We start from the raw sequence: 16,617 nt of genomic DNA, 5'->3' as shown, positions 1-16,617 counted from the left end.
GCCAGGTGTCCCTCTCTGTGAGGCAGCGCTGGCACGCCTCATCGCACCCCTACAGAGACCCCGCTGCCCCCCGCCCGCCAGCCCCGACCCCGGCCGAGCCCCGCACGCGTGTGCGCAGCGAGCGCGGAGCCCTGTGCGATGAGGCGTGCCAGCGCTGCCTCACAGAGAGGGACACCTGGCAAAAACACGGGCATGGGGATCCCGATCGCCCCGGCAGCTTCGGGATGGGCTCACCTCAGAGGAGAGAAAGATCCCGGATTCCAACCACCACTGTCTTTGAGGGGAGGAGGGAGCAGAAGCCGAGGTTTGGGGAGCAGTGACAGGGTTGGTGCTCCTGCAGCCTTTCGGGTATATTTACAAGAGATTCCCTCTTGTTCTGTGCCTTCCAGATGCCGACCTCAAAAGGCCAGTTCTAACCTAATTTGAAAGGTGGTGTGAGAGAAGGCAGCAGCGTGGCATTTACTACCTGATGCAGTGATGTCTGTACCCTGCTTGGAATCATTTTCCCGTCAGTGTAACCGATAGATGGAAAGACACAAACTCCCTCGTCCAGAAACTATAGTTATGTAGTTTCCAAGGAGTTCACGTGTGAGCCCTAAAGCCACACTTCACCCAGCCTCCTGTTCATCTTCAGCCCGCTGAAATCTGTTGAATAACGAAGTAAATTTCAGTAATAGAACCTTGCTTTCAAATCCGCAGAGAATTCACTCTGGTGTTCTACTGCATCTCTTCACTAGCATAAAGATGCTGTGCAGGTAGGGACAAGGGGGCATCTTGTTTTCTTCCTTGTAATTCACATCAGGCCTTCCAGGGCATTGCTAAGTAACCCCAAGTAATTAAAAAAGTCATTCTCATTTACTTTCTGGCATGGACACTGGGCAGAATGTGTGACATCATTACCCAACCATGGCAACAAGCTATCGTGAACCAGTAGGGTTTCAGCAGTAGGATCAGTTAAAAGGAAAATCTTCCTTGAGAGAGAGTGTGTTCAAATAAACACAGTAATCATCAACACTAGAGACCACATTTTGCTCTGCAAAACTACTGAAAGGTGTATATGGCTGGGAATATAATAGTCTGTATATTCAGGAATACACTGTTAAGCAGCTATAGCATTATGCTGAGCTTTTGCCATCTATTTCTCACCTCTCCAAGTTGTATTTGTAATCTGTGAAAATGCCCTTGCAGTTCTACTAACCATGCAGCTGTTACCTCCTTGTAATTGCAATGTTTGGTTGATACAAAGTTAATGAAGCAAAGTGAAACGTTTTGTTAGACTAACTGATGCAGTGAGACAAAATGAGTAAGCCTTGGGGCACGAGTCCTAACTGGGACCCCAAGCTGTCTCTCTTTTTCCAACTGTATTTGCAGAGTTACTTGAAAGTTTAAATTAGCCCCACAAATACCACATCCTATGCAGAGGTTTTAACAGTTCTCTTCTCATAAATCTGAGCCAGAGGAATTTGTACACCTAAATCACCACTCCCCTGCAATGACCTGACACTGTCATCTCCCAGGGAAATGTCAAGGTTGTTAAAATGCAAGGGAAAGCAAAGGGTGTAAAACTGAAGGAACATTTAACCCAGCTGGGTACAAACCGTTCAGCGAGTGCTGTACCAAGATGCTTGTCAGTGACACCCTGCATCTTGCAGAGTTCTTGTTCTAATCTGGGGGCCCACAAAGTTTGTACATGTGCTTATTCTTAGAAACATTATTAAATAATCTATTTTAGCCATCAAGATGTGTGGAGGTCCTTGTAGACTCTGTCTAGACTAACTTTACAGCAAACCTAAGTTGCAGCCTGCTAACCCCAGATCCTTTTGTGACCAGACTCTGATGACAGATACTTGTATCAAGAGTAAATCAACTCTACATAAAGGTTTCATTTCCACATCACCATAAATTTTTAGGCATTCATTCTCATGCTAGGGAACTAATAATTCCTGCAAAGTCAGAAAATTAAAAACATAGTTAACAAAACACTTTCATGTATTCACTGGGAAATGTTTATAATGAAAGGAAAAAGCCAGCAGTGCAAATTAGTTTCTCTACAGATTCAGTTTCAATTTCCTGAGGTCTTTGAATGTTAAACTAGGACCTTTAGCACAAAAGATTCGAAATTTTAATCTAGACTTAGCTTCATGGAGAAGGAAAACTTGGCTTTGCATAGACTAGGTGTTGGTTGCATCTGCCAACATCAATCTGCTGCTCAGAATAACAAAGATAGTTCAGAAAATGCCCTCAAAGTTGCAGTCAATTATCAGTCCCCAGAGTGTGATGCAGCAAAATTATCAGACTCTTCCAGCCTGAGCATGGCAAAGCTTGTGTAAGTAACTTTTACCCTCTCCCTTCTCCTTGCAGGGTTACCTGGGCGCCAGAGGATTCAGAGGGCATTGTGCTCTGGGAATCACCAGCTTTGCTTCCCAGCACTTTTCCTGGGTAAAATGTATCGCTAGGGCAGTTCCTTCTCAACTGTTCTGAACCTGTGCTGTTCAGGTGCAGCAGAATCCCACTGAATTCCTCAATTTTCCCCAATTTTTCTTTTATTTAATTTCCTCTGCCCTGTCTGTATTTGTGAAGAGGAGACTGCATTACTAAAAGTACATTCTTTGTAAACTGAAGAAGGGAGGGATTCCCACGATGTTTACCCGCCTGACTGCAGGAAAGCCAGTCAGTGCAAGTGTGCACCAACAACTGTAATTAATCGCTGCCATGGCAAAAAGCACAATCAACACACATAATTTCATTCACAATCCTTTTCCAGGAAATATCACATTTTTTTCTCCTGTTATTTTTTTATTTTCTTGTTGTTGAATGAAGAATTAAATCAAACACAGTTTTACCATTCAGCCTTCCAGTAAAGCTAATGGGATTCTGGATTTTATTGTTCTTTTAAACCTACCACAATTACTTCCCCTGTGGTTCAAAAGAGAAAAGCTGTTAGACAATATTCACTATTAAAATTTTCAGATTTGCTGCCCTTGGAAATTACTAATTATTGGCTGGTTGATCTCAGGTCTGGCCGTTCCTTCTCAGATTTAATCTTTTCATCATGCATTTGTACACATCCAGTTTTGAAGAGTCAAAACCTGCAGTGAGTTTTAAAAAAGACTGACCAGTCACAATTTATCTCTGACAAGAGACTACAAGACATATATCACAGTGTCCTGACTCTTACTCAGTATTACCTGATCTGCCAAGAAAAAACCCATGGAGTGTCAACACATGACATTGAATTCAAAAGGGGATTATAGGAGGGACATACCTGAAGCAAGCAGCACAGCCAACTTCTTGGGACTTGATCAATGGATGAAACTGGCCCAATTCATCATTTAAAACAAGCAATGAAACCTTGGTAAAGTTGTCTGGCACATGAGGCAAATTTAAGCAAATTCCTAGGTCACATAGCTGTGAGGAAGATGGGAAATGTAACTGAGGTGCATCCTTCATAAAGAGGTACCTCTGAGGAGCTGCTGCCAAAGCCCTCTTGCGTGTAGTACAGAAACTGCATCTCCCTAAACAACTTTCACTATCACCCACATTATCCACGCTGGCTCCTTTAAGTCCTTCTGCAGCCACAAGATATTCCTGCTTTGCCCAAATATCGTGCATATGTGAAACAAGGTATCAGCTTTTCTTAGAAAAGCAATTGCAGCAGCCCCATTTCTCACACAATCCACCTTTGTGCTTAAAAGCCCCCATGTAATGCAGCTTTTTAGCTACTCCTCTAGTTATATTAAGCCTTAGTAAGTGCCTCTTGCTGCAGATTGGTGAGATTTTGTGACAAATATAATGTGCTTTGCCTGCAGATTGTTGGCACTCAATAGCAGTGAGGAACATGCCAGCACAGAGAGAGACTGCAGTAATAATTTATGTGCCATCGTATCACCACAGGAAGTAAAATAATCTTCTGCTCTTTCACAAGAGAAGGATAAAAGGAGAAAAAAATCTCCAAAGCATTTTTGTCAGATGTTCATCCGATAGAATTCTCCACAGAAACTGCAATGAGAGATCTGAATGGCTTGCTGTGTTTTCCATTTCATTGCCACTCGACAATCTTGACTTTAAAAATAGGGAAAGATTATTTCATTCTTTAATAATTCTTAGCCTTTGTTGAAGGATGAAGATGATGAGGAGACATTTAGAAATAGATACAGACTATAAATTACATTCCAAGGTTTTTTTGAGCATTGACCCTAATTCTTCCTACTACTCAAGAGAAATACAAGGATCATCTATAGCAATTGACATTAGCATCATATGACAAGTAATTAATATGCAAATACCCACTTTTGAATTAGATCCTCCTGCTGAAAGATAAAACAACTTCAACAACAGCCCTGCCAGACTTGCAAAGGAGGTGAACTGGAACACAGATGGGAGTATGGAGCACCTCTGTCTGTGATTTTGCCCAGAGGGCTGGTCAGCCGCAGCGTGTCCAGCTGCTGAGGTGTCCTGTGCCCGCACACCATCCACACCCTCTGGACAGCACGACTGACCACACAGCCCCAGAGCCAGAGCAGCAGCCAGCTCTCACTGCAGACGAGCTCAGCTGGGAAATTACTCCCTAAAACACCATGGTCCAAAATGTAGATACTAAAATCTGGTGGTCTAACTCTGTTAGACAGATTTCTGTTGTTAAAGCCTCCCAAAAACTCTGGTTTATGGTGTTTCCACACAACGCTTAACTCAGCCTTGTTTGTTTCACCTGGTTTATACCTAATTAAAAACTCTTCAGAATTAAGCAACTAAACCCCCAATCCCCCAAACAAGTGCACAGCTGCTGCTTCAGCTAATCTTACAGTGGTAGTAGAATGCTGACGGTAATCTGGACTAAGGAAGAAACGCCTATTTGCCTCCGCAGACGTTTTTCCACTTTGTTTTCAAGTCGTTTGGAGATTTTTCATGGGCTTACAGACGAACCGAGACAGGGCAAGTGATGCTAAAAACAATTAATAAAAGAACGCGAGTAGGAAACGCGTGTTGAAACTCCGAGCAAGTCCTGCGGATGCTTCAGCGCAAGCCTGAGGTGCGCTGCTGGCGCTGCCTTTCCCCGCCTTCCCTGGAAGGCTTTTACCGGGATGTAGTGCTGGCTAAGGCTCAAACACAGGCGATCCCCCGAGCAGAGCGGTCACCCCACGGCCGGCAGCACCCGCGGGGGCCGCCGGGCAGCAGCGTCAGCGGAAGGAGCCGGAAGGAGCCGCCGCCTCCGCAGCGACCCCGGGAGGCGGCCGGAGGGGCCGGGAGAGGCGGGACCCGAGCGGGGAACGCGGGAGAGGTGGGACCTGAGCGGGGAAAAGCGGGACAGCTGGGACCTGCCGGGGGACGCGGGGGCCGAGCGGGGAAAAGCGGGACAGGCGGGTCCCGCCTGCGCTCCTGCGGCCGCCCCGTGCCCGCGGAGCCGCGCCCCGGCCGCGCTGAGCCCCGCGGAGGCTCCGGTGGGTCCCGCAGCAGGAACGGGAGCCCCGCCGGGCACAGCCACAGCCCTTCCCCGGGTCAGTGGGCAGCAGCGCTGGGCTGGCTCCTGCGCCGAGTCCCGCCGGGAAAGAGCAGGTTTGGAGCTGGGGCAGGTGTGGCAGAAGTTAACAAAACCGCGCAGGTGCAGATACAGAGGCTGCCTCTAAAGCGTGGAGTGTTTTTAGTGTGAATGTGTATGATGGTCCAGCAGGGAACTACTAAGTTGATCGTGGGTCTGGAGCATCTCTCTTACGAGGAAGTTGAGGCTGAGGTTGAGAAGAGATGACTGAGAGGGGACCTTCTTAATGTGTATAAATATCAAAGCGAGGTGTCAGAGCATGGACCAGGCTCTGCTCCCTGGGGCCCAGCAATGGGACAGAGGCAGTGAGCAGGAACTGCCCAGGATGCTCCACCTGAACATGAGGAAGAGCTTCTTCACTGTGAGTGACCGAGCACTGGGGCAGATTGTCCAGAGAGGCTGTGGAGTGTTCCTCACTGGAGATATTCCAGAACTGTCTGGACACAATCCTGTGTGCTGTGCTCTGGGGTAACTCTGCCTGAGCAGGGAGGTGGGACCAGATGAGCCACTGTGGTCCCTTCCAGCCTGAACCTTGTCCAAGCACAAGCAGATAATAGCAAATTTAGCATAATCATTCAAGATGTTAATGCTGACACAGGAAATGGCCTTATTTCCTTTGAAGACCGTGATTTAGCATTGTAATTCTGTGCAGTCATGGTAACATTTGATATTTTTTCAGGGGAGGTTGTCTGTAACACAAACAAATTAGTAGCTCTTCCTAAAATATGCAGTGGCTGCCACTGAACTACTAACAGTAATATATTTGAGGATTCTGTAAAAGAGAGCATTGGAGCATTGCTGCTTTATTGAACAGTGTCATCTGATTTTTATCTTCTGAAATACTGCTGGAGCAATGTTCAGACAGTGTCAGGGTACCACTAAAAGCTGTGTGGTTTTGGTTTTAGGTTGAATATCCTGACAAGCAACTTGTTGTCTTGGAGCGTGGTGGAGCTTCCATGATCACACTTTGCCACACCTTCTCAGAAACGATGTCCTGAGGTTCCCTTGCTGAGCAAAACTGTTACTGGACGCCTGCAAATGGAAGAGAATGGAATCCCTTCGTGGCAGCACTGCATAAGGGACTGTTTGAGCACTGCAGATGTTTCTCTCACCAGCACACCATGGTAGATTTAGCAGAGAAGGAGATGGATAACCCCACGTTTAGAAGTGACACTGTGCTGTCTGATGTTCACTTGCACTGCCCAAGCAAAAGACACCTCATGGTACGACTGAATGCAGTTGGACAGCCAGGTAATGGATGCTTACACTGACTGAGCTGTATTTTAACTGTACTCACATCTTTGTAATGGCTGAATTCTCCTCTAAGGGGTTGATATTAATAGTTACGTATTTTATTCCAGTTATAAGCAGAATCACCTCCTACTCAATCTTTAGAAAGAGGGCTAGCTGTGTTCTCCTCATGAAATTCACTCCAGAAATGAAAACTTGTAGGCAGCCTGTCTTAAAAATTTAACTTTAAGTTACTTTCTGGGAAAAAGTAACCAAATTTACTCACAGGTTTAATTTTATGTATTTGTCCATTGAGCTATAGTGTCAATGTAGCACTTTGGGAATCATGAGTTAAAAAAAAGGTTGTGATGTTCCTTGAACACAAACAAAAGGTGAGAATCCAGGGGTTTTAAATAGTGTAACTTAAGTTTAAAATAAAAACTATCAGTAATTAATTTATGACGTTTAATTAAATGTTTATGTGATGGTTTGCCATCAATTCCAGAGGAGCCTAACAGCTTTCTTTGGGCTTTGTGGTGTTTTTTTGGTTTTGATTTTTTTTTTTGTTGGTGAGGTTGTTGGGGTTTTTTTTTTGGGGGGGGGGAGTGGTGCTTAAAAAAAAAGTCAACAAGAAAACTCAAATAGCAATGGCTTTAACTGACGCAGAATTTGAAGAGTCAAGGCTGTAGAGGTAATGAGTTGGCAAATGCCCCTGGCTGATTGCCAGCCTGTAGGTTGCTATAAAGTTGTCAAGGGAACTGCCCTTGGAGCTGCTGGCAAAATGTTCTGTACAAAAGTCCTGCTGTGACAGAAGAGTTAATTGTTTTTTCAAACCCAGTTGTGACATAAAAAGAGTAGCTTCTGCAACTGTTCTGGTGTATGACAATGTGAAAAATTATAAAAGTAGGCCTGACAAAGAAATGAATAATAATTTTGACCCTGTTCAGGTCAAAACCCAGGTAATTAGTGCCGTGGCGGGTTTTCATGCGGTTTGACATGTGTTTGCTGTGATTTTGCTTGGTGCAAAGAACCTTTCAACAGAAGGAAGTGACGGTGTGTTCTACCTACTGTGAATGAGCTCTGTCTGGGAAATTCCTCTGGTTATTGAGACAAGAATTGGATTGTAGTATGACAGCCTTTAATGCCATAATAATCTACCACTGCCATTTTGCTGTGTTTTGGGGAAGTTTATGGGGATTTAGTCTCTTCTCCAGTGAGTCAGTTTGACTTTCCACCTTTTGAATGCTGTAGAAATGTAGAGGATCAGAATGGACTTGGAGAACAAAAGCAATTCATTCACTGATGGCATCCTCTATTCAAATTAGTTTCATCTGGCCATCATGCAAACAGCGGAGACTTTAAATATTTCTCATTCTAGGACAGGCACTGAAGATTTTATTAGATCTATCTAAAAATGGTCTCCCTAGAGAGGACCCTCAGTCAGATTTCAGTAGACCACCTCGGAATGTCTTGCCTACCAAAGAAACTGGAACAGAACTCCATAAATTGTGAAATTGTTGAAAGCAGTGGTGGCAAGCACTTTATCTCTTCCCTTTTGTTGGGAATGAAGATAGATGGAAGGAGTATGGAATGTTCATTCTTCCTCATGCATGGTATTCAGGCAGTACAGATTCCTATGATTAAAATTGCAAGGTCCATGTTTCAATAACTTAACATTTTAATAGATGCTGATGTCACTGAGTGTTGCAAAAGATTTTTAATTAATTGGTCATTGAGAATAGCTTAAGTCATTTAATCTCTTTGAATAATCAGTTTGAACACTTAAAAAAAATTACAAAAGTCTCAGCTTTGGCAAATGCCTCCTGTGCACTTATTTCTGCTCTCATATACTGAGCCTATTTCAAGGCTTGAAGTTGATTGAATTCCTAAAGACTTTCAAAGCAGTAAACAAAATTGCAACTTGCATTTTACTAGGACATGCTTGTTTCTTGCAAGATAGGAATCTTAACCAAAAGAAACTAATTCGAACTTCTATTAATTCTGCTTTCAACTTGGTTTGAACTTGTGTGAACAGAGCAAGTTTTGGAGGATGTAAGAAACCCTCTGCCCATAGTTAAAATAAATGTTACTAAATCAGATGAATGTGCACGTCGTGACTGCAGATGCTGAGTCAGTCAGTGGACTGTGAAAGTGCTTCATTTATTTCTACTGACAGAACTTAAAAACAGAAGTATTTCTTCATAGCAAATAAAACTATATTTCAAGTTACCTATATAATTTTTTATTCTATAGATTTTTAATACATGTAAAGCATACCAAAATCTCATGTATGTGGAAGTTGTGCATAGATTCTGCCTCATCTGGTGTTTAACCTTTCCCCCCACACTGTGTTCTTACAGTATTCCTGTCATATTTCAAACTCCTTTGGAGCACAGAAGATTTGGCATCTGGGAAACACATGAGAGAAATTACTGCAGGAAGAGAACACCAGTGCAGAAAAGGAGATGAACTGTGTGACAAGGACAAGAGTAACATAAAAAAAGAAGAAGAATTAAATAGTGAAGGAGTAGAAGCTCTGCTAGATGATGATGGAGACTTGGAAGTGGTCAGAAGGCCTCAAAGTGCCTCTGGTTTGGAAGCAGAGGATCTTTTGAGGGATATAGTGTGCCCTGTAATTCTGATGAAAGGGAAAGAAGATGCTTTTGAAGATGAAGAGCCGGAGTGCACTTGCAGTGATTTTGTTAAAATAGGTAAATAATAAGCTTTCCGTCAAGGAGAAATGGGGCAAATATATTTCTGTAAAACAAAAGAAAAACAGGCTTTCTTTAGAAATGGAACAGCAGTTTGTTAAGTGAAAGAAAATAATGAACGTAATACTGTAAGATTGCAAATAAAAATGTACATTTTTTCTCTGGAAGTGATTTGGGCAGTCGTATACCATGGGAAACTCAGGGCTCCTTAATTAGACTGGGTGTTTGGCATTATCTAGCATTATTCTATAGAATGAAGAGTGTTTAGTTCTATATTTGAAAGGGAAGCATAACCTTAGTTTCAAACTTACCCCTGTGGAACTTGATTTGAACAATTTTGAGATAATTATTTCTGCTCTGCTCTCATTTCCACAGAACACACTATGGCAACCCCCTTAGAAGACGTTGGTAAACAAGTACGTGTTCTGCCTTGTAGCATCTTGATTTGCATGGAATGTGCTTCGGAACTGCCTGAGTTTTAACTGCTTCCCTTGTCCCCAGGTCTGGCGTGCTGCCTTCCTTCTGGCTGATTACATTTTCTTTAAAAGGGACACATTCAGGTGTTGCTCTGTGCTGGAGCTTGGAGGTGGCACTGGGATTTCCAGCATTATCATGGGAACAGTTGCCAAGAGAGTTTATTGCACGGGTAAGGCAGTTATTTTCAGTTACAGCTAATCATTTTTTATTAATGTGTATCGAGTTGTGTTATTTACTGAAAAATAACAGGAACTTTCTCAAGGGGCTGAGAAAGCACAAGAGTTTAAAAGGAAGAGATGTTGCCGTGAACTCAAGATAGGGTGTCCAGGTTAAAAGAGGTAGTGTAGGGATCTAACTTCTTTCTTTCTTCAAGGATTGCTCAGAGCTTGGAACTGAAAGACAAAAGGAAGAAGGAATCTAGGGAAGCAGTCATCAGTGGACAGAGTTGCTCTGAATTTTCCTTAATCTCATGGGCTTGAGAGAAACTTCAAGTATAGTCTGAGAGGCATACATGGCCCATACAAAATGTTCTTGTTTTTGATATCATTATCACTTCTTTTCCAGATGTTGGTGAAGATCTTCTGGCCATGTGTGAGCAAAATGTTGCATTAAACAAACACCTGATGGAGCCAGGAGGTAAGTGCTGTATGGTCAGACTTTGACTCTTTACTTTAGCTCAGATGCTGTCTGAAAGGCCATTTGGGACTGATGTGATTCTTCTTCACCCACAGGAGGGGAAGTTAAAGTGAAAGAACTGGATTGGCTGAAAGATGAATTCTGCACTGGTAGGTGCTTATAATGGTTCCTTTTAGATTGGGCTTGGTGTTTGGTTTTACATATTCAAAAGCCTCTCTTGAGCCTCAAAAAAAAATCCTGGTTAATGATAATATTTGATACTGCCAGTTGAAAAGGTTTTATGTTTATTAGACTTGCAAATAAAGATTTTTTTAATGAAGAATAATTTTTTAAAAGCATGATAAGATACGAAGAATAATCAAAACTTATATAAAGATATATCTGGGGTTTTGTTTAAAGGAGTACTTGCTTTAATGTATTTAAAGCTGTGATCTTGCTACAGGGTTGTGAATTCTGAAGTGAAGGAAAACTTTTGCTTGTCAGTCAGCCTTGGGAGGGTTGGACATAACAGAGAAAGCAGGGGACTGAGGGAACTTCAGAGAATGAACAGAGCAAGGTTTTGATTTCCCTTTAGTGGTGTGCTCTGTTTATGGAGCAGCAGATGCCCACAGGAGCTAAGAAGTTCCTTTTCTCCAGTAATTTGAGACATTTAATCATGTACACCAAAGCCGTATTTTTTTCTTACAGATCATGAAGCTCCTTATAGCTGGTCTGAAGAAGAGATTGCTGATTTGCTTGATCACTGTTCTGTGATAATGGCAGCTGATGGTAGGAAAAGATAAACAGTATGCTTTTAAATCAAACACTCAAGCATTATGAGTAATAATTTAAACAAACCTAATTTGTTTTTAAAATCTAATAGGTCAGATCCTTACCTAATTTGCCAAAGCTCTGCCTTAAGTGTTTCTGTCTATATTTTTCTTTTCTAAACACTTGTATTTACATTCTGAATTAGCAATGGGAGAACAGATGTTGCAAGCTACTAGCTCTTCCTTTTCTTTGGTGTGTTAATTCTTTGTGGCTAAATAAATTGCTGGACACGATCACAAGTAACTGATGAATCAGGAGAGTTGTGTTGTCCTATCATTGTCTTGTATTACGTAACTTCTGTGCAAATAATAATAAATAGGTTTGAGATTTTCTATAATGTGAATAGCAATTTCAGATGCTGCACTTTCCCATGGAGTCTTTGGATATCACTTTTCTGCTTTTTTTCTTGCTTAAGTGAAGGATTTTAAAATGACAGGCTAGCTTATCTGTATAGGAAAACCATTGTTCTTTTGATCTGTAGATCTATATATAGATGTACAGATTTCTTGCTAAAGGAGAATTGATTTTAGTTAAGATATTGAAAGGAGTTGCAAGACTGCTTTCAAAGGACATCTGGTTATAAGGGTAAATTAATTATGGCCTGGTTGGGGTTTTTGTAAGAAAAAAGGCTCTATACTCTCTGATATCATGGGGGTTTTTCAGCTTTATAGTCAGATTATTTCCAGACTGAGAGAATTTTTGTTAAAGCTTGTAAATTCTGACAATTGATTCCCATTCTGATGAGAGAAAGCTTAAAGTAAGCCTGACATAAATAGCAGAGGTGGATACTCTTGCAGAGTCAGTTGTTGCCATTAAAAACATACTTTGCACTTAGATAAGATAGTGACTTGTTTGATTAGAGTAATCAAACTAAGGCCTGTTGTTGTTTCATAATGGAGACTTAAGTAAAGTACACCCTTAATTATACATATGCTCCTGGTCTTGTTTCTTGTAGTGTTCTATGATGATGACCTGACAGATGCCTTGTTCAGAACTCTGTATAGACTCACACACAACTTGAAAAATTCTTGCACAGTTTACTTAGCACTAGAAAAGAGGTAAGTATTACCAAGAACTTAAAATAAAAAGCACTAAAAACTTTGTGTGTTTTGATTAAAGGTTGGCTTCAAATTTTCATTTTATCAGTTGACCACAGGCTGCAGTATATGCTCAGGACAAGCATTTTTTTTTCCTACATGCCTAATTTTTATCAGTTCAGAATTTGAGTTTTACAAGAGTTTGCCTTTTGTTGTCCTACCTTTCCCTCACCTGAGATAAAGGATAAATAGGTAGCCAGATTGATGTATTCCATAATGCCTGACAACATTTGCTATATATTTTTGAGGTCACAGAGTGAAATGAAGTGGTTTAGAATTAGGATTCATATTTCGCAGCTTGAGAAACTCTAGAACAGTTTCTCTTGTTTGCTTTCAAGGAATCATTGAATGTTTTTAAGTAATTGTATGTTAGAGTACATTCATAAGCTGATACACAAATAGGCTTTGCTTAAATCTCTGGAGATAGGTAAGCAGTAACTCCTCCTGTGGTTTGTTGCCAGGTGTTTGTCCAGGAAGCTAAGCCAGTAATTCTGTTGTGGCAAAGTGCCTTAAAATCAATGGAAAGATTCACTCAAGAGTTACTGTGTATTGATGCTGACATAACATCTTTTCTGCTTTTCAGGAGCGGGGGGGGGTGTACATTTTTTTGGCTGTTGGGAGTTAATTATGCTGAGAAGACCCATTTTTTCATTAGCTGAGGGAAGTTACACACCTATTTAAGAAGCCAGCATAGGAGAGATGTTCTAAATGAAATACTCTTTTGCCAGGCTGAACTTCACTTTAAGACATATGGATGTTACATGTGAGGCCTACAGTCACTTTAGAAATACTCTAAATGATTTGGAGAACCTTCAAGATGGAAAAATGAAATATACAGTGGAGCCCATTAAGCTTGATTTCTGCCAGTTCCTTGTTTATGAGCGAATTGAGCAGTTGGTAAGTGGCATTCATGAAAATAAATGTAATATGTCAGGCTAATCACCTCACATTAGTTATCAGCTGTTTATGTAGCATGAAGTAAGAAGAGGAGAATAAACATTATCTTTTATCTCCATTTAGCTTTTTTGATTTAAAGTGATCCTTCTTTGTGCTTACATAGTCTGTACTAGATTGACATGTCCTGGTTTTGACTAGGACAAAGTTGATTTTCTATCACCAGTAGCAGAGTGGCTGAGATTTCACTCAGTTCCTCAAAGGGTAAGAGACATTTACTTTGTAAAATGCCATTTTTGTGATTGAACTGGAAAATGTTCAATATCTCTTCTCATTTATTTTCTTGTAGGAAAAATTCATTTCACAGTTTTAGTAATTCCTTTCCCAGTTCAGAGTTCAGGAAATAAAGTTTTAATGTCTATGAAGAAGTCAATTAGCTGTAAACTTCTGTTATTGAGAAACATCCAGATGTAATATTTCTGGTTATCTAATTACCTCACGAGCACTTAAGGTTCTCTTTCTCCCTTTTTTCCAGATTATCTGCCATTAGGAATATTATACAGGGTAGCTAACAGCTTGCTGACGTCTAGAACAATCCAATCTAACTGATATTTTTAGACAACTTTCAAATCTTGTACAGGATTGCAAATCTGGTACCAAGAAACTATGTTGCTGTAGTCAACTATTGCTGTGTGTATGCATAGTGAGATTGCCGGGGCCACAGTTACTTCATCAGATTGATTTATTTTACTTAATGTCGATACCTCCAGGCATAAAACGTGTAAAACGTGTTTAAAAGTTTTACAAGTACACAAAAGTAACCTGGATTATACCTACATGTGTAAACTCATTCCCTGGCTGCCTTGAGGAAGGCTGCTGATCCTTGAAATCTTTTTAATCTTTTCTTGAAATGCATTTTTAAAATGCCTGTGTTTTTATTTATCATTAAGTCTATTGCCACAACTGGAAGATATCATGGTGAAGAGTACGTGATAGTCTGCTTAATTATCCTTTTTGGAGCAGACAAAGTGTGTATTAATATATTCTAAAGAAACTAATTGGTTAAGGATTTTTCATCCTTGTTGCCTATAAGGTTGAGAAGGGGGGTGTTTATATAGGCCATGCGTTTGTGAGACTTTGATTCCTCAGTAAATTGTCTCTTCAGCTGTTTTTTTACCAGCATTGTTGAAACCATTTGTCAACACAGGCTAAGAAAACAAGCAGGATTATCAGACAAAATAGTGCAGAAGATCATGCAGATCAGTGCAATCACAGAATACTCTGAGTTGGAAGGGACCCAAAAGGATCATTGAATCCAACTCCTAAGTGAATGGCCCCACACAGGGATTGAACCAGCAACCTCGGCATTATTAGCACCATTCTCTGACCAACTGAGCTAATTTCAAACTATTTTGAAACAAATTCTTTTGTACTAACTGTACATTTTCTTAAAAATCATGCTACAAGAATGAAGCAATCAGCTATATTGCTCTGTTTCAAAGATAATTTGGTAGTTGTTCCAGGAGACTACATAGATGGATTTGGTATCCATCCATGGATGGATACCATCTGTAGGTGGAGGTATAGGGTATGTCTTAAAATTTGTCTTACAGTGAGCATTTGAACTTTTTCATAATTGCAGCCTACTGATGTGAGAAAATACCTGTATGTATTCTTTCTGCTCCTACAGGAATTGTGGAAGATCATGGCCGAACACCTAACGTGACAGGCCCACGAGAAAATAGAAGATCTTTACCTTAGGAGAAGGGCTGTTTTGATGTTCTGTTAAGAAAAGGATTTTCATCCCAAGAAAAGCATCTTCTGGTGGAATTGTGTTCTCAGAAAGTATTGCAATGCAGTTTTGCTTTACTTTTTTGGTTTTGGCACTTGGTTTCTTGGACTTGTGCACTTGGACGTGATTTCTTTGTTGTTTCCGAGTACCTGCTGGATGCCAGACAGTGGCAGTGACATGGTGACTTGCTCTTTGGGATTGCTGACTTCAGTTTTAGAGCCTGGCAAAGAAGTACGTAACCTTTTCCATGTGGCTGATTTGCAGATGTGCATTTCCCTTTTTAGTTTACAGAACATGGACATTTCTCAGTCTCATCCCTGTTTCACATTTTTTGGATTTATGGACACTTGTGAAACAGCTTCTGGACAAGACTTGTTTGTCATGAATGAAATTTTCCTTAAGCAATTTGTTTATGAAACTTGGTCCTTAATTCTCAGTTTGTCCTGTCTGGATCACTCTAGTATAGGGCCACTGTCTGAACTGAAAGGAGACAAGATGCATTTTGTTTGAGCCTCTAAAAATACTCCACAGAGGTTTTGGAGTATAGGAGGTCAACCCTATATTGCCCTGCAGGAATTTTAAGCTATTCTGTCCTAGGCAGGTTGAGGGTGAGAAGGTACCACATGAAGTGAGATGTTCCAGCTCTTGAAATATTTGGAATTCTACCCTCAGCATATACATGTGAGGGTGGGGAGAGGGAGGTGGCTGAGAATGTCTTGTCCACACAAAAGGGGGCCTCCAATAACTTACTTTTGGATTAAAGTAAAACATATTTATTAAATCTCTCCTGTGTTTTTAATGAAACCAAAAATCTGCTTGTACTTCTCTAAATGTTATGTGCCCTGTTGTGTTTATATCACTTTGCCATATGTACACTGCCATGAGAATCCTTGTGCCCACTGGATTCCTCAGCACTAGGAGAGTGTCAGTGATGAAGCTGTTCCAGCCTGGGACTCGTGGGAGTGTGCAGACATTCATTAGAAGCATCTGACTGATTTCTTGAAAGCCCGTTTTACATTTGGTGTAGGTCAGTTATTTCATGACCTGCTTATGTGTGTGAAGACCTATTTCCTGTGTTCTGTAATGGATGAAAGGTTATTATATGATGATGGCCGTTCCCTGTGAGTACAGACAAAGTAAAAATTACATTATGTTAGCACCTGTCTGCCTAGATTAATAAAAAACTTCTCTCTCAGAACCCTCATTTGAACTTCAAAGATAAAAAACTCAATTTTAATCCAAAGATTCCCAAACTAGTGTCCGTTTGTTTGTTATGTGATGTTATTAACTTTGGTACATTCAGCTATTTTTGAATGCTTATTTCAGTGATTTTTTGAAGGCTGTAGCAAGAAATCAATTTGAACTGATGTGAAATAGTGTGTGCAGTTAAAGAAGATTTTTTTCTCACATGGGATTTCTCAAAGTCTTTGGAAT

The 16,617-nt window shown here is 41.0% G+C and overlaps 1 protein-coding gene across 2 annotated transcripts; it reads left to right on the top strand.

Moving 5' to 3' along the window:
- The first annotated feature begins 5,173 nt into the window (after window positions 1–5,173).
- METTL22 (methyltransferase 22, Kin17 lysine) lies at window positions 5,174–16,426 on the top strand. 2 transcript variants are annotated; one of them, XM_042037297.1, is made up of 11 exons: window positions 5,174–5,278; window positions 6,442–6,787; window positions 9,127–9,477; window positions 9,853–9,893; window positions 9,979–10,123; window positions 10,519–10,590; window positions 10,686–10,739; window positions 11,278–11,358; window positions 12,356–12,458; window positions 13,226–13,394; window positions 15,082–16,426. In XM_042037297.1, exons 2-11 carry the CDS (start codon window positions 6,658–6,660, stop codon window positions 15,115–15,117), a joined length of 1,182 nt encoding a protein of 393 aa, XP_041893231.1. In that variant the 5' UTR covers window positions 5,174–5,278; window positions 6,442–6,657; the 3' UTR covers window positions 15,118–16,426. The 2 variants fall into 2 exon arrangements, with proteins under 2 accessions (XP_041893231.1, XP_041893232.1); XM_042037298.1 differs by lacking the exon at window positions 5,174–5,278 and adding an exon at window positions 5,455–5,553.
- The last annotated feature ends 191 nt before the right edge of the window (window positions 16,427–16,617 follow it).

This window comes from Corvus kubaryi, unplaced genomic scaffold (genome assembly GCF_017639235.1).
Source record: "Corvus kubaryi isolate FWS band 111438036 unplaced genomic scaffold, C.kubaryi_AGA036_p1.0 37387, whole genome shotgun sequence".
In the NCBI taxonomy this organism is placed as follows: Eukaryota; Metazoa; Chordata; class Aves; order Passeriformes; family Corvidae; genus Corvus; species Corvus kubaryi.
Note: the sequence above shows the minus strand (reverse complement) of the source record. Positions and strands in the feature narration are given on the sequence as shown.

Coding starts and splice junctions, on each gene's coding strand:
- METTL22 (XM_042037297.1), top strand. CDS start 6,658: ATGGTAGATTTAGCAGAGAAGGAGATGGATAACCCCACGTTTAGAAGT. Junction 11,359..12,355: donor TGTGATAATGGCAGCTGATG/GTAGGAAAAGAT, acceptor TGTTTCTTGTAG/TGTTCTATGATGATGACCTG. Junction 12,459..13,225: donor TACTTAGCACTAGAAAAGAG/GTAAGTATTACC, acceptor CTCTTTTGCCAG/GCTGAACTTCACTTTAAGAC.